The sequence below is a fragment of the Cladophialophora yegresii genome (genome assembly GCF_000585515.1).
Source record: "Cladophialophora yegresii CBS 114405 chromosome Unknown aczIN-supercont1.4, whole genome shotgun sequence".
Classification (NCBI taxonomy): Eukaryota; Fungi; Ascomycota; class Eurotiomycetes; order Chaetothyriales; family Herpotrichiellaceae; genus Cladophialophora; species Cladophialophora yegresii.
This window is the reverse complement of record NW_006913048.1, coordinates 1,821,316-1,844,615: the sequence shown is the minus strand read 5'-3', so window position 1 is coordinate 1,844,615 and position 23,300 is coordinate 1,821,316. Positions and strand designations below refer to the sequence as shown.

Sequence of the window (23,300 nt, the reverse complement as noted above, 5' to 3'; positions counted from 1 at the left end):
TTCGCGCCTCGACTCTCGGCAACCGGCACAAGCAAAGACGCAGGCGACATAACATAAAGTCAGCGAGAAGTGAAGTCGATCTACTGGTGGAAAAGAAATGTCCAGAGTTATTATTCCGTACGCTTTACCTTGAGGGACCGGTGTCAAGGCCATATCCACGGGACGGTGCTAGCAGATGCTGCTCCTTGCACAGAGCAGGGAATGGAAAGTGTCCATGATTGCGAGAAAACACAACGAAATGCCTGTGTATAATGAATGCGTGTGGCTAGGGCGTGGACGGATCCCTCCTACTGGGCGTGTGGGCCTTATTCTCGGCTCCTGGACTATGAGCGATTGATATCGAATGGGCGTCTAGGCGTGGAGCAAGGCGGCTCGATGACAATATCAGAGGCGAGAGGATTTTCCGGCGCCACGCGAGCATATATATATACACAGTACTTACCTCTACCTATTCCACGTCAGCATTCGGCCAACGAGCGTGGGCGCGAAAAAAAAGCGGACATGTTCCAATATTGATGAAGCGGACCTTTCACAATGGAATTCTTCTTTCTTATACTCTAAATTGCGCTTTGTAATTCCAATGTCTCTGGGCCAGGCCGATTTGCTTGCTACTTCTATGCTGTGCCGTGAGAGATTCAGCTCCTGTAGGCAAATCCTCCGCCAGTCACATCCGACCACCTCCAGATCTCTGATCTTGAGCGTTTCCCCACAAGCCCGGCATTTCTTCATGGAGTTGTGCTCTGTAAAAGCCCCTCTCTAATGTGGCCGGCCAAACGTCAACAGTCTACTCTGTTCTGGGTACTGTATATCTGGTCGATCTCAATGCATGCCCTCATATGCAACTAGAGGTTCAACAGTCCACAGTGTGTTCTATACCCGGGCGTTCTCAATGCATGCATGCCCTCAAATGCAACGCCATCGCTCACGTGAGAAATAACATGTTGAGAAATGTGAAGGGGATCCCCAATGTTTTCTAGGCTAGGTGCTAGATTTGCTCGAGTGGACGGGCACCCTCCATAAAAGATCGAAGGAGATTTACTGAGACGTCTGTGGATCGTGTCTTTGGTGCCGTCTGCCTATATAACCTCAGGCACAACTAACGGCGTATCATCACAGGTGTTGAGAAATCTGACAGGGCAGTTAATTCAGAGGTCGATTCCACCATTCCTGCATGCTGCCGTCATCCTGTCCAGGTCCAGGGGCGGCCGCAGGCGCAGGAGCGGGCGGGTAGTAGTTTTGCTGTGCCGGGTATCCTGTATAAGTCTGCGGTGGTTGATGAGTGTAGGGCGTCGGACGGTGCGGGTCGGCCCCTTCGATCAGTTCCGCCATGAGTCCACCCGGCGTGGCATGTTGAATAGGTTCTAAGGCCTCATGGTGCATAGTAGTCTCGAGCGGAGTGGCCACGCCCCTCGAAGCATGAGGATGGGAAGGATGAGTCATCGGGACAGGTGCGTCTAGTCGAGGAGAGGGCCTGTTGCTCATCGACGGCGTGTTGTTGCTGCTGCTTGTGTCTCGTGGCGGACTATTCGGGGTACTTGCTTTCCTCAAACTGCTGCTCCTGCTGACGGCAGGGGCGTAGTCATCCCAATTGCGCCGGCTCACTTTCAGAGGCTGCGGGAGCCCTTCGTCCCACGTTGCGCCGGTCTTGTTGGTCGCCAGTGGTCTTAGACCTGAGCCGGATGTGACTTCGACGCTGGTCCGTCTGGGAGGCTCCTCCCAGGCTTCTTGGGGTCGCCAACTTGTGCGAGCGTCATTTGCCTCTTGTTGATCACGCAGCGTCAAAATCGGTCTGTCGGGGTCGTAATCTCCAGTGCGCTGTATGTCCAGCGATCGAGATTCTCGGCTTATTTTCCTCTGCTCGTCGTACTCGTCTCGCAGGCCCTCCCAGCGCTCGTAGTTCTTCTTCCGTTGTTTCTCGCGCCGGTGGTTGACGATGCCTTTGTGGCCCATATAGATCCCTCCAAAGATTAGAGACGTCATGGTGGCCGGATGGTACTAGCCGTTCGGAGCAGATGCCAGGATTTTGAGGAAAGGCGGGGTCGGTGGTCTACGAGAAGAAGTTATAGGGTTGTGAGGACTCGTTGAACCGAAGATAGTCGTGCAAGGCGGATGCAATAAGACGAGGTTTTTCGATATGTCAGCTGAATGACGCTGATTCCGTCGCTCAGTCGGGTATTTCAGGTCGGGTTCTTGGGAGACGTCGAGGGTCGACCGTGAGGTGAGGAAACTAGGGATTGGGGAATACTGATATAGCGCCAATATGGAGCAAGTCAGATGATGAAAGGTCGGAAGTGTCGCTCTGTGGTCAAGGCGACTGCGGTGGAAGGGCAAAGAGTAAGTACTCCCCGAGTCCCCCGCGAGAACGAGCGAGCTTGTAAACCTTATGCGGGAAGCGGCGAGAACTTTGAGTGATAAAGAGGTGCCTGCCGAGTAATTCCAAAAACGAGCACAGCCACGACAAGCTCTTACCGACGAGCCTGTGACAGTGCTTCGTATCGCTGTATTATGCGTGTTCGTGCAGATGAGACAAGTCCTCTAAGTGGCCCTGCTTGTTTAGCTGCCGGATAAAGGAATAAGAACCTCTTGTGGGAGTCTTTTACGAAGAGATCACGCGACGGAAGGACAGCCGTGTCTTTTTAGGCGAAGTATTGTGGTAGTAGCTCAATACTTGCAGCGACCTGTGGTTCTGGCCAACCTGGGCTGTTCCTTGATTTGTCGCCGAACGCATGCTTTGGTAGTTGCTGCCGTGGTTGTTCCTAGTTGATCCGCTTCTGAGACGGACTTGCCAACCAGCGCATCATGATTTGACGTTTGACGGGTGGTTCGGCGCAGCGATGAGGTCAGCAACCCTCTAATGTCAGAAGCGGGTGAGAAGGGTGGAAAGCCACCTTCGATTTCCGCGCTACATACCAGTATACGTCCGCATTGCTGGAGTGCCGCAGCCGATTTCTCGACTGCCGATGCAGGAGCCTCCTGTTGGTGTTAGGCAATGTCCTTTTGTGCTGGGTTTCATGGCGTCCTGCGAGCAAACATGAATGGATGCGGCACATCCTCGTTTCGGTACGGGGAAGGCAGATATCTACTACTCGTGAGCACGCACAGCAAGAGTAACTAGCGGACTATACATTGGAACCGGGCGATTATGAGCACCGTTACATGAGTGCAGGCTTGCCGCGATCGCTGTGAGATTCGCAGTCCAACCTTCTCTCAAGGAGCACCAAAACCTTACCTACATAAAGACATAACTTGTCGCGAACAGATTCACGCCTGGGCAACCTGAGAACGTTTGTCCTTCCATGGTGATGTCAACCAGGGAATATGCTTGAATTAGGCGCGACAAGGAGGACCCGTGAGCTTGAGTCACAGCTAAAGTGCGGAGAACGATGCCTGAACTTTGTCCAATCACTAAAACATTGACACGCGTGTTCCCAATGTGTCCAGCCTGCTACGGTCACTGAATAACGAAAGCTTCTCCAGTACGGCTGAGTTGTGATGGCTCGTGTCGTGAAACCACGAGGTTCCGTCTGGAACCCCCGGGTGCGTTCGTCTATTACCTGGTTGTGTAAAGCTGACACTTTTGGCAGGCCGTGACTGCTCCCATCGCTGCAATTGTCATGGCAGGGCTCCTATATACCTACTCAGTCACCTCGATTAGGGCGGCGAAACGAAATGCTCAGCTACACAGAGAAGCGGACGGTGGACAGTTGGACATGCGCAAGGAAAGTTTGCGCAGACATGGTGTCCTCGATCCGGTACGAGGCACTACGGGCATTGAGCTCTTCAAGAGCGCTCGACCCGAGTCAAAGGAGGAGTCAAAATTCTTGACCGACAAAAAAGCCAGACCATTGGGCACAGAAAGAGAGGATGAGAATACTATGCCGCGCACACAAAACGAAAGCATTCTCGAGGGCTACAGAGGCACAGCAGGTCTCCAGAAATTCAAAGACGGACGTTCACAAGACTAGCAGCAAATGGCGCTGACTCCGTATGACAATTTGCGATGGACCTGCAATGTGCTGCAAGGTCCACCACCCAGTCAGTACGAGTATGGTCACCATCTATTGCTCCCGTCAGCCCTGCGGTTCAGTCCTTGGATGCCAACGACAATCTGGTATATCAGAGGACCTCAAGGACACACACCGAGTCAAAGCTTTGTTTCAGCATTGTCAGTGATCCCGAAGAACTCACACAGTCATTCCATATCCTTCTCAGCCCAGGGGAGCCAAGGATGCTGGCACTCTGTGAGCATGGTCCTCCATGCAACGAATAGTAAAAGGATTCGAGGTATAAGTACAAGTAAGATCCACCAGTGATATGGACCCGTGATATGGCTTCGGACCGGTCCTTCGGTGACCGACCTCGACAACGATGTGCTCGGATTACTGCTGGCTGGCCGCACTGTCTTTATCTCAACGCTTGATTACAGCGGGATTCGGTCCTCAAGTACTTCTTCCGGGGGCGGCGAGACGCGCTCTCAGGGAAGACCACTCTCGACGTGGAGTAGCATCTCATCCGTGCATCTATGCTTTGATACACGGAGAGTGAGCGGTGCTCAATAGCATTCTCTAGGAAGGGTGTCCGAACGATCGTCACGCGAGCATTCCTGTCGATCGAGCGGCCGAATACGAGGTATGGGCTCTCCGCAACTACGAGTAATCCTATCAATGTCCCAAGTTCAGAAGCCACCCTCCTTCGGGTAGTGCTTGGCAGGGAGATTTCCGAACAATCATGCGATTCACGAGATAGCCGTCGCTAATGACATATGGCTGAGCATGGAAAAGGGCCAACGTGCGAATCATGGGGGCAGAAGAGCCACCCGCGGATAGCGACCGGGTTGGCTTTCCAGATATTGCTACGTCGACGTCATCTGATCGTCACGAGAGACGAAGGATCTCGTCCCCCACAATCCACGCTTTCCAGCTTCCAGATCGGAAAAAAATGGTCAGGTCTCTTGCGTCGAGCGTCAATGAATTTTATACTGTGTGCACAACACAAGCCGAGAATACTCTGTAAACGCGAAGAGAAAACCCTAGAATACCGGGTCCTTGATGCAGGACATCTCGGCTACTCGTACCAGGATGAAGCTTTGCCTTCTCTGGATTGGGTGGAGGCGGAACCAAAGCCTTGCCGGCACGTGTTTGACAAGGCTTTATTCGCATGACGTCGAAGGTTGCGGACTGTGCGATGTGCGTTGCTGTGATCGACGCGGTGCCACTGGCAAAAGCTTTGAGGCCCTGGTACCCTAGCATTCTCCGCGACGCCCAGCATCCCAAGCTTGGTGCCAGTGCTACATCTGCTGCATTTGATCCTGCGATGACGTTGCCAACTCTTGCCGCGAACCGAAACCACTGCCTTATTTCTTCTTGTACATAAGGCTTGAATGCCCCTCTACCTACGTTCGGCGCCCCTCGAGCCACGGCTGAGCATCCAGTGCACAACCCACTTACCTGCACGACATGGCGATCAAAAACATGTTCCAGAAGAAACAACCTCAGCCCCGCCGTGGGGATTCCGTAAGGTCTTCCTTCACGGCGACGGGAGAGACCGCGGACATCGAGACGGAAAAGGGCCCATTCGACGATGAGTCGAAAATGCCGTTTCTGACCGTGAGAACGTTTTTCATGGCAGTCTTGGTTTCTTTCGGCGGTCTATGTTTCGGATACGACACAGGTCAAATTTCTGGTTTCCTGGAAATGCATGACTTCCTCCGCAACTTTGCTGATCAAAGAAATCCGATGGGCTTCAGCAACATCCGCTCTGGCTTGATCGTGGGGATGGTGAGTCAATAAGTCGCCGCTTTCTGCTTCCAGTCTGATGCCAAATAGCTGTCCATTGGAACGTTGATCGGAGCTTTGATTGCCGGACCAATTGCCAACAACAAGACCCTTGGTCGCAAGTATTCGATTGTCCTCTGGACAATAGTATTCTGCATTGGTGTAGCCGTTCAGATTGGCTCGAGCTCCGGTCATTGGTACGAGGTCATGATTGGTCGTATCATCGCTGGATTGGCCATCGGAGGTCTATCAGGTTCGCAGGCCCGAATGCTTTGCCGGTCCAGCCAGGTCTTCCAAAAGTCTGGTTGTTCTGGCGCGTGTTTCTAACGCTAACAATCACGCAGTGTTGGTCCCTGCATATCAGGGAGAAAGCAGTCCACGACACGTCCGAGGAGCCATCGTCTGCTGTTACCAGGTAAATCATAGAAGAAGGTCGTGATCATTCGTCGGCGACGGCTGACTGTTGAAATCAAGCTCTTTATTACAATCGGCATCCTCATTGCAAATCTGATCAACTTTGGCACCGAGGCAATCAACAACACGGCCTCCTGGAGAGTCCCGATGGGCGTTGGCTTTCTGTTCGCGATCGTGCTCGGCATTGGTATTCTCTTCTTTCCCGAGACTCCCAGGCACGACTACCGCCATGGAAAGATCGATCCGGCTACAACAAGCATTGCGAAGTTCCATGGGGTGTCCGAGCGGCACAAAGTGGTCAAAGATCAGCTGGTGGAGATGCAAGAGAAGCTGCAAATGGAACTAGAAGGTGGAAAGCATCCCATCTGGGAGATTTTCACTGGACCCAGAATGGCTTACCGGGTTATGCTGGGCTGTACCATTCAAGCCCTCCAACAGCTGACGGGCGCAAATTTCTTTTTCTACTACGGAACCACTGTTTTTGCGGCAACCGGACTGTCGAACTCATATGTTACTCAGATCATTCTCGGTAAGTGAGGTCAACTACTCATATTGGCTGTCAACTGATTTGGTGACAGGTGCCGTCAATGTCGTTACAACGTTCCCAGGTCTTTACTTCGTCGAGAAATTTGGACGGCGCAAATGCCTCATGATAGGTGCTGGGTGGATGTTCATGTGTTTCCTCGTCTTCGCCTCTTGCGGACAATTTGCGCTCAAGAACGCCGATGGCTCAAATAGTCAGAGCATCGGCTACGTGATGATCATTTTCTCATGTCTATTTATGTGAGTACTGCCCAGTCCCTTGACCAATCCAAGGCAGTGCCCAATCCCTTCACCGACCCAGGGCAGTGCCGAGTTTTAGTTCCTTCATCTTGACAATGCTAACAAAAATATTAGTGCTGCTTTTGCATCAACTTGGGGTCCAATGGCCTGGGCGGTGACTGCTGAAATCTATCCCTCACGATACCGCTCACAGTGCATTGCCCTCTGCGCTGCATCGAACTGGCTATTCAACTTTCTCATCGCATTCTTCACCCCCTTTATTACAGGCGAAATAAATTTTGCCTACGGCTACGTCTTTGCGGGCTGCAATCTCTTCGCGGTCTTCTTTGTCTACTTCTGCTTGCCGGAGACCTCTGGCAGATCACTGGAAGAGATCGATACGATGTTCTTGCTGGAGGTGAAACCATGGAAGAGTAGCAAATGGGTGCCGCCCAAGGGCGAAGATCTCATTACCGCAGACAAGCTGCGACTGGAGAGCGGCGCGAGGGATATCACGAAGAGGCAAGAAGGGGTTGCAGGTGGGGCTGAGCAGCACGAGACATTGGGAAAAGCAGGCCATGGGAATCTGCCTGAAGTACCAATTGTTTCGGGCACACAGCATCAGTATGGTGCAGGTGTTCGAGGAGATTCATATGTCGGCCGTACATAAACCATGTTTGGGCTCTTGGCTGGGCAAAATAGCAACGCAGGATTGTACATGGAGTGGTTTGCTTTGAAGTAGGTTGGCAGAGCGATTGTACCACCATCGGTCGCTTCAATTAATTATACTGACTTATTCTGAATTTCAGTGGGTGTGAGTTGGATGCGTGCACAGTGACATGAGCAGTGTGCCGTCGACGTTTGCTTCCTGTACATGATGCCATGGTATCTACCCCAGACTCGATACGCGGTTATAAGTGGTGGTTGCTTTAATCCACTACTCATGCCAAGCAGTGTTTCTCCGGGGATGCCAGGGGTTGAGGCTTCGGTTACTGATCACCTGAAGCTCACCAAAGCTTTAACTGGAGCACAGACGTTACGCAGCCACGGCAGCCCAAGAGCAGGCATTGCACGGCGCCTGAAGTACGTGGGGCAAAGCCATGCTTCAAGTCGGCCCGATAGGCCCTGCTATTTCCCCGCGTTTTTTCGCGTTTGTCACCTTTTCTTGTCCGCGTGCTGCTGATTTTTGTGCTCTTTTGGCTGGCATACGAACAAGATCGAGTAGCAGGTTACCAGGATCAAGCGATCCCGTTTTCCCACCAACCCCGTTCGGTGTCCCGAATGACGCCTCTACACACCACTTCCACCGCTGCCATTTGCCGTCGGCGTCTGGCAAAGAAAGCTGGTGGAAGCACAGGTCGCCTGTCCAGGTAGAAATCCCCCTCTCAGCCATGAACTGCACTCCGGGCAAAGCGTCAGTCCGCGGCTTCTCAGCCAGTTCACCTCCCCGATGAATGCCTCACGAATATCAAGCAACGCGCCGAATACGCTTACCGAACCTTTCTCATTAGCCAGTTCCAGATAGCTTGGCAGACGGCGTACGACCGACGGCAAACGGATTCGTGCGCATTGCTCTTGTCGACTCTCCACCAGCTGCCTTCTCACATACTCTTTGGAGATCCAGTTCGTGATTACTGCCCAACATCTCCTACATATGTGGACAGATCCGACCAGAGCTGTTGTCTATTCGCTGGACAAGTTCCTCGGCGGACATGACGCACTCGAGTCAACGACATTTGTTGAAGTCGTCAACACAAATTAATAGCTGAGGGTACTGCCCAAATACGACCGAACAAAGGTCGATGGTCCAGGATCGGGGCCCGGCCACATTGGCCGTCACCATTATTGTGACAGTGATTGCTACCATCTTCATCGCAGCTCGAATTTTCACAAGAATACGCCTTGTGAGATCCATCAGGCAGGACGATTGGTGGATTCTGGCAGCATGGGTCTGTGCTGCAGGATTCTCCACGTCGATATGCGTCGCCGTTCATTATGGATTGGGCAAGCACAAGCAAGACATACCTGACAGCTCGTTCGGCGCTCTTCGAAAGGCCGAATACACCTTCGCCATTCTCTACAATCCATCCTTGATGCTGACGAAGACCTCCATCATTGTTTTCTTCCTGTCAGTGATGAGCAAGGACGTCGACCCCGTCTTCAAGTGGTGTAACTGGTTGACCCTAGCTGTGGTCAATCTCGTCGGACTGGCTCTCACATTTTTCAATATCTTCCAATGTTCTCCCGTCGCAGCGGGGTATCTCTATCCTACACCCGAGAAAGCCTCGTGCACAGATATTGTTACGCTTTATCTGTCCTCGGCGCCCGTCAACATCATCACAGATATGGCGATTTTGTTCCTTCCCATTCCAATCCTCACGGGAATGCGCTTGCCTCGAAAGCAGAAAATTATACTGGTGGCCACTTTCAGTTTTGGTGCTTTCGTTGCGGTCATCGATGTTATTCGCATTGCTTACTTACAGCAAGCGGCACTGAACCGCTTGAAGGTGGTCAAAGGTACTGGTAGCGAGCCAGGACGGACTGTCGAAGACACCGATTTTTCTTGGTACGCAAGTCTGAGCTTCATGTGGTCTGCAGTGGAGGTCTGCATCGGTATCGTCTGTGCGTGTGTGCCGAGTCTAAAACCTCTCTTTGCTCGCTTCTTGCCCAGCTTCATCAAGGATGCCGGAGAAGAGTTGACGTCCGACGACAGCGTTGATCTTGGAAAACCCAGTGCGGGAACTGTTGGCACAAAGTTTCCAAAGGGCAACGTGTCGATGCTGAACAATCCTGCTGCATTTAGGAGGCCAGTTGTCCAGGAATACTCTGGAGATAATGGAGGCGACCAGATGGGATTCTTGAACATGCTCACGGGGCCGGCTGAGGAGCAGACAAGATCACCACTCTCAAGGACGGCGACCAAACTCGGTCGAAGGAACACCAATCAGGGCGCGGTCTCCAACTTCGGATTCGTCAACATGAATGAAAAACGAAATATGCTGAATCTATCAAATCGTGAAAGCGTGTGGCCGATTGCCGTGGTCACAGTGATCTTTTTCTTGTGGGGGTTTGCGTATGGCCTTCTTGACACGCTCAATTCTCGGTTTCAGCTCGTGGCCGGCGTCTCGACGGGAAAAGGGCTCGGTCTCCATTCGGCCTATTATGGGGGCTACTTTGTAGGACCTCTAAGCCTGGGGCGCTTCATCATCAAAAGATATGGATTCAAGGCGTTGATGATCGCGGGCTTGGCTGTGTATGGCTGCGGGACGTTAGTCTTCTGGCCATCTGCTGTCTTGACATCATACGCTGCGTTCATCGTCTCAAACTTCATCGTCGGGTTTGGCTTGTCTTGCTTGGAAGTTGCGGCAAATCCTTACATCGCACTGTGCGGGCCACTGGAGTTTGCAGAAGTCAGGCTTACCCTTTCCCAGGCCTTTCAAGCGATTGGCACGGTTTGCTCTCCCCTCTTAGCCACCAAAGTCTTGTTCAAGAGCGTCAACAGTGCGGGATCACTTGTGGACGTGCAATGGACGTATCTGGGGATTGCCCTCTTTGTGTACGCACTGGCAGTCGTTTTCTACTATATTCCACTGCCAGAAGCATCAGATGAACAGCTGGAGGATTTGGCTGAACGTCACAGCGGCGCATATACGGCAAGAGTTGGTCCCTGGAAAGTCGTCTATGCGACACTTGGACTGGGGGTCTTCAGCCAGTTCTGCTACGTCGGTGCACAAGAGTGTGTGGGGAACAACATTCAACCACTCTCCAGGTTGCTGAAGCCAACATCGACTCTTCAACCATTTGATTATCAGATGGTAGGTCACGGAGTCTTTGCATTCGGTCGTTTCCTGGCTACCTTGCTCAGTTATTTTTTGAAACCCAGGTGGATTCTGTTAGGGTCCTATGTCGGAGTTGTCGTCTGCTTGGCACTGGCTATGCGTCTCGACGGGAACGCGGGAGCTGCAATTGCGATTCTTACCCTATTCTTCGAAGCTGGTATCTTCTCAATCATTTTCGCCATAGCAATGAGAGGGTTGGGAAAACATACAAAGACGGGAGCTTCCTTGATGACGGCCGCCATATCAGGTGGAGCGGTCTTCCCGCCGATTCAGTGGGCTGTCGCCAACGGACACGGGCTGAAGTACTCGTATTGTGTCCCTCTGGCTGTGGCTGTATTAGGGACGCTTTTTGCAGCCTACTTGAATTTACTCCCACAGGCTCAGACTCAAGTCGACCCTTTCTATGAGAGCCGTTCCAGACGACGCACATTGAGCCCGACCTCACAGGAAAGTGCTGGCACAGTCGAGCAGGAAAAGGTGACAGAGTTCGGAGTGCCAGGCATAATCGGGCGATGGAAAAGGGACAGGCATTCCAAATCACCATCAGTCCAGCATGTCGAGCGACAAAGCACAAACCTAATGGTGGGCGGGATGCCAGGGTCTCCCGTGTTGCCAATGGACTTTGCAGACTCTAAGGACCCTTACCCAAGTGCCGCGCCTGCTCAGCCCATGCGCGGGAAAGGGTATGTGGCGGATCTTGCTTTGTGGCCTGCTCAAGAAGACATCCCCGAAGCTCGCGCGAGCAGCAACAGCGGCGATCACGACCCGCGCACTGATTATGGGAATCCGAATAGCCATCGTCACGTGGAGCAGGATTCAGACATGGCCATTACCCGCCACCGACCACGGTGGGAGAAACGAGATCCAGAAGATGACTTGGATGATTACCATGCCATTGTGAAAAGCATATGACCAAGCACCTGAAAGAGCGGGACTTGGTATCGTACTGATTATCTGACCTTCTGCTGCGTTCAAGCGACCTGTTTGGTGAACGCAGCTTTCAAAATACCTAATCAGACTTTGATCAGGTGGTGTTGATCAAGGCTTCTTCTTATGGTACGGCGGCGATTGCTAAGGCTTTGCCCGCTCGCTATGCCTCTACCAGGCGAGATTGGCCTGCCTCTCTTGATCTCAACCGCTTTGCAGAAGGGGATCTGGTCGATAAGCAATACTCTGGGTCTCCATATTAGGCTCACCGGAGAAGCCAATAGATCACCTTGCTCTGCAAATCAATGCGTACCAACACGATGACATTCAAGCACATTCATTGCTTGGACCACAGCTGGGTTTGGATTGTCCCGGCCAAGGGTGATTTGATCTTCTATCTGATACTTCCAGCTATGAAAGCACAGCAGCCGGGCTGCAGACGAAAGACAAGACGGAATGTGTGCTCCAAGCATCATGGGCGTCACCATGGAGGCGCAAAGGACGGAGGCCTCGAGCGAGGAATGCGAAAACGGTAAGTCCAAGCAGGTCTGAGCAGTGCTGATCAGTGTTGAGGGAGACTCTCGACAGTTCAATCTTCTCAAGGCACAAGTTCCAGGCTTCCGTGCAGCCGGTGTCCCGCCAGTTTGCGGGCCTGTCCATGGATTGAGTCCGAGGTACTTCATGAAATCGGCCAGGATCGAGCGCCTCCGCCTTCGGGATCGGTTCTCCTTGCAGAGTAGGATGCGCCGAAGCTATCGTGAGTACGGAGTAGAACCTTTGGCCCTGTCCCGCCTGCTCCTACACAGGACGACGAAGGGACATGGAGCATGATCGCGCTGGCCCCGTTACGTCACATCAATGGAGAACCTTAAAGACAAACGGGCTGTCGGTAAGGATCCTGGTTGCAGGACGGGCGAAACTTGCCGAGAGCGAGAACAGTCGTGCTGTACCACAGTATCTTGCAATGCAGGGACGACGGAAAGCACATTTGTTGGGCATGCGTAGGATACAGCACGAGAGAACTTGATCGCGGCGGAACTCACTATACCGCGGTAACATGGGTGTGGCCATCGACTCCATCGAGATGCCTACGAGTCCTCTGGAATATCGGAAGTGGGCGATTCGCGGGTGAGCGAAGACAAGCGGTTGAAGAAGCCGAGCCAGGAGTGGGTACTTCGTATTCTAGAAGGTACCTACGTACCTAAGTGCAGAAGCAGGTACCCGTGCTGAATTCTGTCTTTTCGTACTGGACAATGCGCAGTGCGGATTAGGTGGAGTAACTCCTCAGTGTTCAAATGTCTTTGTCGGCTTTGCAAGGCAGGGTACGAGGTACTGAAGCTGCTGTTCTAGGTCAACGATTTGGCACGTGCGAGAACCAGGGATATGGTAGCTTTCGCATTCTGGTAGAGGCCCGAGTCGATTCCGAAGCCCCAACGGCAATTCAAAATTTCCGTCTCCACGCCTATTCTGTCAAATGCACCCAATGACCAGAAATGCGGTTAGATTCTCAAATGCGCGCTGGGAAGAGTCCGGACGGCAGGAAGGTTGTGGAACCGAACTCCGGTAGTCGCTGGGGCAGGAAGAAGGATTTTTCGTGCCGAGTTGTGACGGATTAAACTGCAGTAGCGGCAGCAGTTCCTGCATACACTGGAGGCGTTGCTTGGCTATTGGGTTGAGGCATGCATGAGCGGTTTGCCGTTTGCCGTCTTGTCTTTTGGCCGTGCTGCATTTTGTCGCCTTCGCAAAGTAGCATTGTTGCGGAGCGGACAAATGCTTCCCTAGCTACCTGGTTCGGCTAGCTGAAAATCCTCGTTCGGCTAATATTGCACGGCACTGAGTATTTTGCCGGCGCAAGAATGGGTTATGGCAGTGGATGGTGATGGTTGCAGACACGACTGCAAGAAAAAACACAGCACTTCACCTGGCAGGCCAGCGCACCACATACATATCCTCATGAGGACCATCCCACTAAAACTCGCATGTCTGTGCGGTGAGGTGGGCAGTTTCAGATCCAGGTCAAACGACGATCGAGGACAACGCCCAGTCAACGGGTGGGTGAACGGGCTGTCAAGCGAGAGCGATCAAAAGCCAGGCACAGGGCACAAGGGGCAGAACTGGTCACGGCTAACACAATGCGAGCCCAGCGCCGGCTGTTCCTGAAAAACCACGTTGCCTGCTACGAATCGGGGCGAGCGCAAACAGAGGAACACAGGGGTGAGCCGGGTCCCCACTGACTCCTCAGATCCTTGTCAAGCGGACTTCAACCGAACATTTGCGTTTCGACGGGCGCCACGACACACGCCCCTTAAGCCACCGACGATGGAAATCAGAAGCTCCACTGCAGCCTGGCGGACCACTTCAAACAAATCCGCGCGGTACCTGAACGACCAACCCTGTGGCTGTCGGGTCTGTGCACTGGGTCGCTGGGGCTAGTGGGCTGTCCTGAGTTTCTCCCGAATTTCCCACCTCAGCGCCTCCTTGCCGCTTTCGGATGTTGACTGGGCTCCCTGGTGAAGGTCGCACTTTACAGCACAGCAGTCCTCATCACGACGTGCCAGGTGGGAACCAAGTGAACAATATGCAACGAGACGGGGCAGACAGAGTTCACAACGGACTGGACGAAGGAGGCCCAATGAGGAATGCAAACTGACCACATCCCCTTCCTCCCTTTCGGGCGTCTCGAGGTCTGGGTCGATGCACGGTGACGGATACCACGCATCTTGACTTCTTCACTTTCTGCTTCGCTTTCTTTGCTTCCACCAAGAGAGAGTGCACCGAAAAATCTCTTCTCGTCCGTTCTCTTTGCTACCCCAGCTGTACCCTCATTCACTTTCTTTATCTAGACCTTCCTTTGTCCCCTTGCCGGAAGTGAACATCACTCTCTCTTTCACTCCGCCTTCAACCGCCATCCTTTGCGAACTTCGTCGTGGGCTAGCTCCCCTTCACCAGTCCTTTTCAACCGACACAGGCTTGTCATAGTCGACAGCGACGCCTTTAGCTTAGAGACCAAGTCATCAAGGATTTACCTCCTCGCCAAAGCTCTTCTTAGACACTCCTTCCCCGCTGTTGAGCCAGATCTCCAGTCCTTCACGGCCCTTCAGAGTCCACCCACCTGAATTTTCCACTTCAATTGTCTTCCGGTCCGATATCCGTCGCAATGGCCGTCCTCAAGAACATCATCCTTGCAGCCTCTGTGCTCAGTCCTCTTGTCGCCGCCGTTCCCATGCCCGGACCTAACAAGCGCGGCATCTATACCAACACCGTCACCGAGATCGCCTGGGTGACTGTCGAGGAGACCACCACCGTCTGGGTCGACCCAGCTGCTCCCACTCCTGCCCCGATTGCTGCTGCCATTACCACCACCTCGGTCCCTGCAGTGGCCCAAGTCGAACCAACTTACACTCCTTCTACTCTGGCGACCCTCGCTGCAGCTCCCCAACAATCGCCTTCTTCCATCCCAACTGTCGCCCCAGCTGCTGCTTACACTGCTCCTGCCGAGCAAGCATCCGCACCGGCTTCTTCGTCTTCAGTTGTTCCTTCGGCTGCTTCGTCTCCCAGCCCGGTTTCTCTCATCGCCCCAATGATGACTCTTCAACCCAAGGCGGCAGACGGTTCGTGCGAGGGCTCAGGCAACGCTTGCCAAGGCGATGTAACGCACTGGGATGGCGGTAAGTGACCCTGGCCCCTGAGCCAGATTTAAAACTCGACTGACATTCATCTCCAGGTCTTGGCGCATGCGGCTGGAACGTCGACACCAGCAGCGAGATGCAGATTGCTCTCCCATACGGATTCATGGGAACTCAGTCCAATGGCAACCCCTACTGCGGTCGCTCAGTCACCTTGTACAACCCGGACACTGGCAACACCGTCCAGGCAACCGTGGGCGACAAGTGCATGGGTTGTGTCGACCGAGCCATTGACTTGACTGATGCTCTGTTCAACGCCATCGTCCCCGGAGGTGACGGCCGTGTCAGTGGCATCCAATGGTGGTTGAACTAGAGTTCTCGGCCACTCCATCCACTCCTTTGCCTGAGTCACTATCCACAATCCTTTACATCAAAGTTTGCCGAGCAAACGTACCCAGACTTCTGAGAAGTCCAAGAGGTAACCGACATCATCAACTGCTTCTGAGAAGCCAGTATGCTAGTTTCGGTGAAGCCGACCCTGAAGGAAGCTTAGACGTGCGCGACACCCTTCTTTGCATATCACCCAGGACCTTCCCCATCAAATGACGAAATACAACGACTGTTATGAAAAAAGGCGCAGAAAAAAAAGATCCATATCGACGGATGGGCCTACTAGCCAGCGTGAACGGCCCATGGCGATGGCGATGGCGATGGCGAAAGGCGAGAAACCTGTACAAGTCTTTCATTCTTTTCTTGACCCGGCCTCCGTCGGCCACGTCGACAAACATCCACTTGGGGTGTGCTTTGCTCGACATGGCGTACCGAGGTCGGCGTCCAACTGCTGGGTAGGAGGGATGACTTTCCTGGCGTTCAGGGGGACTGCGGACTAGGCATTGGATATAGACTGGGTACGACAACGTACAGGACTATCATATACTATACCATAGAAGCTGGTAGTGGCCGCAAGGAGCCTATGTACCAAGCCATGCAATGCAGTGCAAATCTGAGGATTTCATGCCATTCGTGTCTGTTCTGCTGTGCATCTGTGCATCTGTTCGTCTAAATGGCTGTTTGGTTTATTCTCGTTTCGTCTCTTCCCTCCTTGATTGATATATTATCGGCTCACTCGTGATTTGGATATGTAATCAGGTCGACGCCACGAAACGGAAGAGACATATCTGTATACAAGCACCGCACCCCGAGCAGACGATTGATAATAATTAATGAAGAAAGTCGTCGTGGACGTGGATGTAGATGTACTGTAGTAGACGTCCAACCCAAGCTTTTTGAGCTGAGACACGCAGCGATGCAAAAGGGTGTGGGATTGGCTCCCGGGGTACGTACTGCCGCATGCTAGCGATGTGAGTTTGTGGACGGAGTATCGGCCTAACTACTCGTAGGTCATCCGCAAACCACGGTAGCTTGGATGGTGAGGCGTTCGTTGAGCCGCTTAGCAGATTCTTGTGAATGTTGGAGCGTGCGTCCGTTGAGCCGTAAGCCCGCTTAGGCTGATTAAATGTTCATGTGCAGTGCAGAGCGCGAGATGGTAATTAACGGTTAAGGGCACGGGTGAACAGGCTCACACGGTCTTACTGTACAGAACATATGCCGTACGCTGGCACGGCTGGACTTCACCGCCTCGCCTCGCCTCGCCTCGCTTGCCCTAAAAGTTCCCGTGACAAGTCGTGCCACGGGTGCATGTGCATCTGCATGCAGCTGCTCGCATTTGGTTCCTGTGCGCACCCAATGCGATGATATGTTATGCCACGCTTTGCTTGACTATGCTGGTGATGCTTGTCTTGATTAGGTAGGTGAGTAGGTAAGCACAGTTAAAGTATGTCCTACCTATGTACGCGGGCTCGCACTCTCGCTTTTTTTTGGCCGGATGAACCACTCACTCACTCACTCACTCACGTCCTCACTCACTCACTCACTCACACCTTGAATCGACGTTCCATAAACCAACGGGTCTGGCCACGTCGCGTATCGAGGTTGATTGCGGTAAGCGGCTTGGGTGAGATAATTCGCATGCAGTACGGAGTACGTACTTGTCTGATTATCGGTTGACAGACTTGCTGGGTGATTAGAGGTTGCAAGGCTTGGTCTTTTGCGAGGTTGGTGTCGTGGAGAACGAGTTTGGTTCTTTAGAGGGTGGAAGAAGAGGCGCGAGTTTTCGGAGCCTGGTTACCCTGCGTTGCACCGTCGCGCTGAGGAACAAGGGCGCATCTGAAGTTCATATCGACGAACACTGAAAGCAGACTACCGTGCACGGGGCCACTTTACGATATACTAAGCGCATTTCGATTCACTTTACGACATACTAAGTGGCTGGGAGCACGTCAAGTATCAAGAACAAGCAAAGCAACACCAACATCAAAGCGACAAGCAATCAACATGCGTCTCGTTCTTTCTCGGCTCGAGGCTAGGGACCTCGATGCCATTGTCCCCATGATGTTCGACTCGTTCAGCAAGATCGAACTGGCCAATGTCTTCTTCGGGCGCAGATCGCCATCCTCGTACGCGTACACCAAGAAGACACTCCTGAACGGTATGCTCAACGACCCGGCAGACGTGTTTCTCAAGATTGAGGACCTGGACGCGGTGGCAACTGTGAATGTCCTGGATGAGCAAGGCAGCACGATCTCCACCGAGACACGGGCGCGCATCGTCTGCGCAAGTAACTGGAAGATCTTCCCCACGTACGTGACGCCCCAGGAACAGCAGGACGCGGCAAAGGGCGCAAACAGACAACCGAACAGCGCGACGGCGCAACTCAAGGAAGAGGCGAAGACCGAGTCGGCCTTTTCGTACCTGGACACGGAAGAGGAACGCGCGGACGCAGCCGTCCTGCTGGAAGACTTTCTTACTCGCCGCCGACGGGAGTGCAAGGAAGGTCATGTTCTGTGTTTCTTGCTGTTCACAGACCCGGAGTACCAGGGCAAAGGATGTGGGCGCATGATGATGCAATGGGGCAACGATGTGGCTGACGCGTTGATGTTGCCCTGTTGGATCGAGGCCTCGCCTGAGGGAGAACTGCTGTACAAGCAGATGGGATACCAAGGAAGGGAGAGGGTGCGGATTCAGACCAAGAGCTTTCTCAGCGAATATTTGCATATGCGACGGCCAGCGATGGTCGGCAGAGTCCGGTTGGAAGGGAAGAAGACGTTGGTCAGAGAGCCGGTGGGACAGAAGGAGAATGGGAGTACACAGTAGACAAAAGAGAATTGATAGAACTCTGCGCATATAGCATCGCACTGTACCTCGCGGTGTGTGTCGATCAAGCGTCTCTTTCAAATCTACTTGTACTCGTACAGCTGAGAGACACGCCTACGTCACTGCTCTGGCCAAATCTCCGCAAAATCTGCGCCCTCGTTGCCCTCGTGATTTGACACTGTATCTGCTGATCGGCTGAAGCAATTCAACAGTTTCCCATACCCTTCCCAAAGCTGGTGCAGTGCAACCCAGCGCCATCTTCTGAGGGGCTTTCAAGCCCGACCGTCGACGTCCTTTCCCATGTCAATACAGTAACATTCTCACTCGCTCCCATGCGAATCTCTATCGATGCCCTCGCCTTCCTGCGGGGCCGTGTCTCGTGGACATGTGCTCGGTGCAGAAGTCTCCCACAGACTCCTATACACAAATCCCGAAGGCGCTTTGCCTCCTATCACGGACCGGTGAGGGTAGTGAGGCCCCGGCAGGCCGTGTATTGGGCGGCCGCGGGTGGAGGTGTTGCTGGCGCAGGAGTCCTTGCCTTCGGGGACAATATCAAGCATGGCTGGCTGGCTGCAGAGAGGACGGGAAGGGTCGTTTCCACCTTGGTGGTCTGTATCAACGAGTATGCACTGGCGCGACGTGGCCCTTCAAAGCGACAACACTGACCAGACACACAGCTACCGAGTCACGCTGAACGAGAAGTACGAGGATCCCGAAGAACACACGAAGAGCCTCAAGGCCTGCCATAAACGCTGCGCTGATCGAGTCCTCAAGGCAATGGAGGCCAACGGGTCAATATTCATCAAGCTGGGCCAACACATATCGTCCATGGGATACTTGTTGCCTCTTGAGTGGACCGAGACATTTGTGCCTCTCCAGGACAAGTGTCCCGTCTCGTCCTATGAGTCGATAGAAGACATGTTCCTCCGAGACACGGGACGCCGGATAGAGGACGATTTTGCCGAGTTCGGCAAGGAACCCATTGGCGCGGCGTCCCTGGCGCAGGTCCATATCGCAGTCCTGAAAGACACGGGTCAGACAGTGGCGGTGAAGGTTCAACATCCCGCCCTCGAGGAGTGGGTGCCACTCGATCTCGCCCTGACGAGATTCACCTTCCGGAGTCTGAAGCGAGCTTTCCCCGACTATGACCTCGAATGGCTGAGTAATGAAATGGACTTTTCTCTACCACAAGAGCTCGATTTTGCGCTCGAGGGTCAGAACGCGACCTACGCCCGCAACTACTTTGGACGGAATACAAAGTTTCCCCTCATTATACCAAAAGTCATGTCGGCGAGCAAACGGTTCCTCGTCATGGAGTACGTGACCGGAGCCAGGGTGGACAATCTCGCATATCTGAAGGAACACAGTATTTCGCGGGACGAGGTGTCCGCGACGCTGGCTCGGATTTTCAACGTCATGATCTTTGCGCGAAACGCGCCCCTACACTGTGATCCACACGCAGGGAATATCGCCATTCGCCACAATCCAACCAGGAGATACCCCTACAACTTTGACATTGTGCTGTACGACCATGGCCTCTACCGCATGCCGGATGACAAGTTACGGAAGGACTACGCGAAGCTTTGGCTCGCCGTCATTGATGCTGATGAGGCGAGAATGCGTAAATATGCCTACGAGGTCGCCGGGATAGGCGAAAAGGAATTTCCTTTATTCGCCTCAGCCATCACTGGTCGAGACTACCGCGTGCTTGTGCGCAAACAGCTCACTACGTCGCTTCGGGATGTAAATGAGAAGGAAGGCATCAATGAGGTCTTTGGCGAGGACTTCCTTCAGCAGCTCGTGCAACTTCTTGGGCATGTGCCACGGATCATCCTTCTCATTCTCAAAACCAACGACCTCACTCGAAGTCTGGACGAGGCGCTGGGTTCGACGCAGCCCATGAGACCTATGCTGATCTTGGCTAAATATGCAAGTTGGACCGTCTGGCAGGACGAGAAAGATCTGATCAAGCGAAGGGGTGGTTTCCTGAGACCGCAGAATTGGTTCAGGCTCCTACGGGCGTGGATCCAGTTTTTGAGGATTGAGGTGAAGCTGTTTGGGTATGAGCGATACTTGTCGATAAGGAGGCACCTTGGTGTGGAGGGATAGGCTGGGCAGTAGTTTTCGAGTACCCAACGTGTGTAGGAGGTTTTAGCAACCTGCTTTCTGTCTGCTCTTAGCGAGGCGTGTGGTTTGTGGCTTGGAGTAGAGGATACTCGGTGACCATGCTGATTGATAGAAAAAATCGTCAGCAGGCCCATCTCATCACCAAGAGACACGCGCGGATATCCGTTCCTAATGTCCTCCGCTCCGAACGACGTTGCTTACACAGTAGCTCAAGCCATGTGAATGCCTGCCGACCGCCACTAATCTTGGACAGCCTCGTGGGCAGGGCTCACTTGTGATTGGCCAGCCTCGCGCAGCTCGTGCATGATCCCTCCTATACTAGTTACGTTTCGCACTCATCTATCGAGCAGTTCTACTCCACCACAGCCGGTTCCTCCCCAATCTCTCTCTGTTTACCGACACTGTTTACCTGTACGCCGCCATACACCACCCTACTCGCCCCACCTAAAATGATAATCTTTCAGACCCTACCCTCGCAATACTCGATAAGATGAGTTTCGTGACGGGCGGTTTTCAGCACAACTTCGCCGCTTCTGCTCATCAGCATGATCACCCTCGGTCTCCAAAGGATCACTCAGCTCCTCAATCCGCTATTCACGGCTAACCCGACTCTACCCTGGAAAGCCGTGCATATCGCAGGGACCAACGGCAAAGGAAGCGTCGCGGCCCTAATCTCGACGTTCCTCGGCCACCTGGGCTACCGGGTCGGCCGCTTCACGTCCCCCCACATCATCGATCGATGGGACTGCATCACGATCAACAGAAACGTTGTCGACCGCGCCAAGTTTTTAGGTGTTGAGCAGCACTTCCGTGACCGCAGTCTCAAGGAGGACATCCGGGCCAGCGACTTCGAGATCCTCACGGCGTCTGCGTTCCAGCTATTCACGACGGAAAATGTCGACGTTGCCGTGATTGAGTGCGGCTTGGGCGGACGGGGAGACGCCACAAATGTTCTGAGGGCATGTGATGTGCTCGTGAGCGTCATGACGAAGGTGGGACTCGACCATACCGAGTTTCTGGGGCATACGATCGAAGCCATTGCGGCGGAGAAGGCCGGCATCTTCAAGCCTGGCGTGCCTGTCGTTGTGGACCGAAGCAATGCGGAAAGTGTCCTCGACGTGGTTGCCACGCAGCTGAAGAAGCTTGGTTGGGAGGAGAGAGATGGGCAGGCCGGCGTGTACAATGCCACTGAGGAACAGAGAAGGGAGTTGGACACTGTCATCAGGGAAACGAGCATGGCTCGTCACCAGGCGCAAAACCTGTATACTGCCTGGTCTGCGTTTCGATGCGCGGAGAATAGTCTTGGGGCCACGCACGCTCGCAGACAACACCCGCTCCGGCCGGGCCACGCCACAAAGGCACAAAATGACCATATGAACTCGGACGCTGTGCCTTCACCTTCACCACCTGAATCAGTGATGGCCTCCCTGGATAGGGTCATCAAGGAGGCACAGTCCAGCCTACCAGGCCGTCTCCAGTGGCTTACGTTACCCGGGGGACTCCTCCCTCAAGCTCTCGCAGAGGCAGACGCAGACACACACACAGACACAGAAAGCCACAGCCCAGAAAACGCTAGAGTCCTTCTCGACGGTTCTCACAATGCACAATCCGCCGCAGCGCTGGTGGACTATATCGACACCAATGTACGCCCCATGCAGCCAGGTCAGCCAGACCTTCGTGGGCCCGTGACTTGGCTCCTGGCCGTGAAGAACGACAAGGACGTCGAAGCCATCCTGTCGATACTATTGAGGCCACGTGACAACGTCATCACATGCACTTTCGGCCCCGTGGACGGGATGCCCTGGGTGAAACCCATGCGTGCGAGCGATCTAGCGGCCAAGGCGAGACGTTTCACGGATGGCGTAGTGAAGGCTTTGCCTCTGCCTGCGCCTGAGGACGGAATTCCCCATGACAAGGGGGATGATCGAGACCTCCACGGCCACAACGCTAACGCTTACATTGCCAACGCGATACGAGAGGCTGTGAGGACCGCTGCTGCGACGCGTGGTCGTGTCTGCGTCACTGGCAGCTTGTACTTGGTTGGTGATGTTTTGAGGTGTGTCAGGAACGCTGGCGGCGATATATACGGGGGCGGATAATGGGGGATGGCACTCGAAATGAGGCCGAGGCGCGTACAGTAAGCGGAATGGAATTTGAAAGGGACGGTATATATACTGTACATTGCCAGTCTCTTGTAATGCTACATAGTCTCCTGCCATGGAGATGTTCGCTCGATGATACTGTACTGTACTGCGTAGTTCTGACTGCACCAGGTAGGTTAGGCGTTGACGAATACTTACAGTAAGAACCGAGTTATAGGCTGGACGCGCAATCTTATCCCTCAGATGTATTCTATGCGTAGTACGCTTGAGCTCGTCGGACAATGGCTGGCAGCGGCTCAAAAGTTCACCATTCGTGCTAAACCGCTACACCACGTCGTGAAAAGGCAGGCTAGCGATCGCCCATAGTAACGCCGAAACGCCCATGCACGGACGGTATTGTGCCTCGAAGCTGGCCATATGTCTGATATCTCAACAACAAACGTTTCTATCCTGCTAAACGAAACCACTGCAGCCGTGCCCGTGCCTACATACGATGTAGGGGTGCCTGCACAACGA

General features: G+C 53.5%; 8 protein-coding genes across 8 annotated transcripts; 7 read left to right on the top strand and 1 right to left on the bottom strand.

The window, feature by feature from the left end:
• Positions 1–1,140: 1,140 nt before the first annotated feature.
• A1O7_05992 (uncharacterized protein) lies at positions 1,141–1,980 on the bottom strand (the record flags this gene model as incomplete). The annotated part of the gene is made up of 1 exon (XM_007759998.1): positions 1,141–1,980. The coding sequence occupies one exon, from the start codon at positions 1,978–1,980 to the stop codon at positions 1,141–1,143; it is 840 nt and encodes a 279-aa protein (XP_007758188.1).
• A 1,512-nt stretch (positions 1,981–3,492) lies between these two features.
• A1O7_05991 (uncharacterized protein) lies at positions 3,493–3,965 on the top strand (the record flags this gene model as incomplete). The annotated part of the gene is made up of 2 exons (XM_007759997.1): positions 3,493–3,537; positions 3,585–3,965. The coding sequence occupies 2 exons, from the start codon at positions 3,493–3,495 to the stop codon at positions 3,963–3,965; spliced, it is 426 nt and encodes a 141-aa protein (XP_007758187.1).
• Positions 3,966–5,456: 1,491 nt separating this feature from the next.
• Positions 5,457–7,620, top strand: A1O7_05990 (uncharacterized protein; the record flags this gene model as incomplete). Its single annotated transcript, XM_007759996.1, has 6 exons — positions 5,457–5,777; positions 5,826–6,027; positions 6,119–6,189; positions 6,249–6,717; positions 6,767–6,971; positions 7,086–7,620. The coding sequence occupies 6 exons, from the start codon at positions 5,457–5,459 to the stop codon at positions 7,618–7,620; spliced, it is 1,803 nt and encodes a 600-aa protein (XP_007758186.1).
• A 1,132-nt stretch (positions 7,621–8,752) lies between these two features.
• On the top strand, positions 8,753–11,701 carry A1O7_05989 (uncharacterized protein; the record flags this gene model as incomplete). The annotated part of the gene is made up of 1 exon (XM_007759995.1): positions 8,753–11,701. One exon carries the CDS (start codon positions 8,753–8,755, stop codon positions 11,699–11,701), a length of 2,949 nt encoding a protein of 982 aa, XP_007758185.1.
• A 3,172-nt stretch (positions 11,702–14,873) lies between these two features.
• On the top strand, positions 14,874–15,715 carry A1O7_05988 (uncharacterized protein; the record flags this gene model as incomplete). The annotated part of the gene is made up of 2 exons (XM_007759994.1): positions 14,874–15,384; positions 15,441–15,715. The coding sequence occupies 2 exons, from the start codon at positions 14,874–14,876 to the stop codon at positions 15,713–15,715; spliced, it is 786 nt and encodes a 261-aa protein (XP_007758184.1).
• Positions 15,716–17,736: 2,021 nt separating this feature from the next.
• On the top strand, positions 17,737–18,555 carry A1O7_05987 (uncharacterized protein; the record flags this gene model as incomplete). The annotated part of the gene is made up of 1 exon (XM_007759993.1): positions 17,737–18,555. The coding sequence occupies one exon, from the start codon at positions 17,737–17,739 to the stop codon at positions 18,553–18,555; it is 819 nt and encodes a 272-aa protein (XP_007758183.1).
• A 332-nt stretch (positions 18,556–18,887) lies between these two features.
• On the top strand, positions 18,888–20,664 carry A1O7_05986 (Atypical/ABC1/ABC1-B protein kinase; the record flags this gene model as incomplete). The annotated part of the gene is made up of 2 exons (XM_007759992.1): positions 18,888–19,177; positions 19,233–20,664. 2 exons carry the CDS (start codon positions 18,888–18,890, stop codon positions 20,662–20,664), a joined length of 1,722 nt encoding a protein of 573 aa, XP_007758182.1.
• Positions 20,665–21,227: 563 nt separating this feature from the next.
• Positions 21,228–22,781, top strand: A1O7_05985 (uncharacterized protein; the record flags this gene model as incomplete). Its single annotated transcript, XM_007759991.1, has 1 exon — positions 21,228–22,781. The coding sequence occupies one exon, from the start codon at positions 21,228–21,230 to the stop codon at positions 22,779–22,781; it is 1,554 nt and encodes a 517-aa protein (XP_007758181.1).
• Between the last annotated feature and the right edge of the window lie 519 nt (positions 22,782–23,300).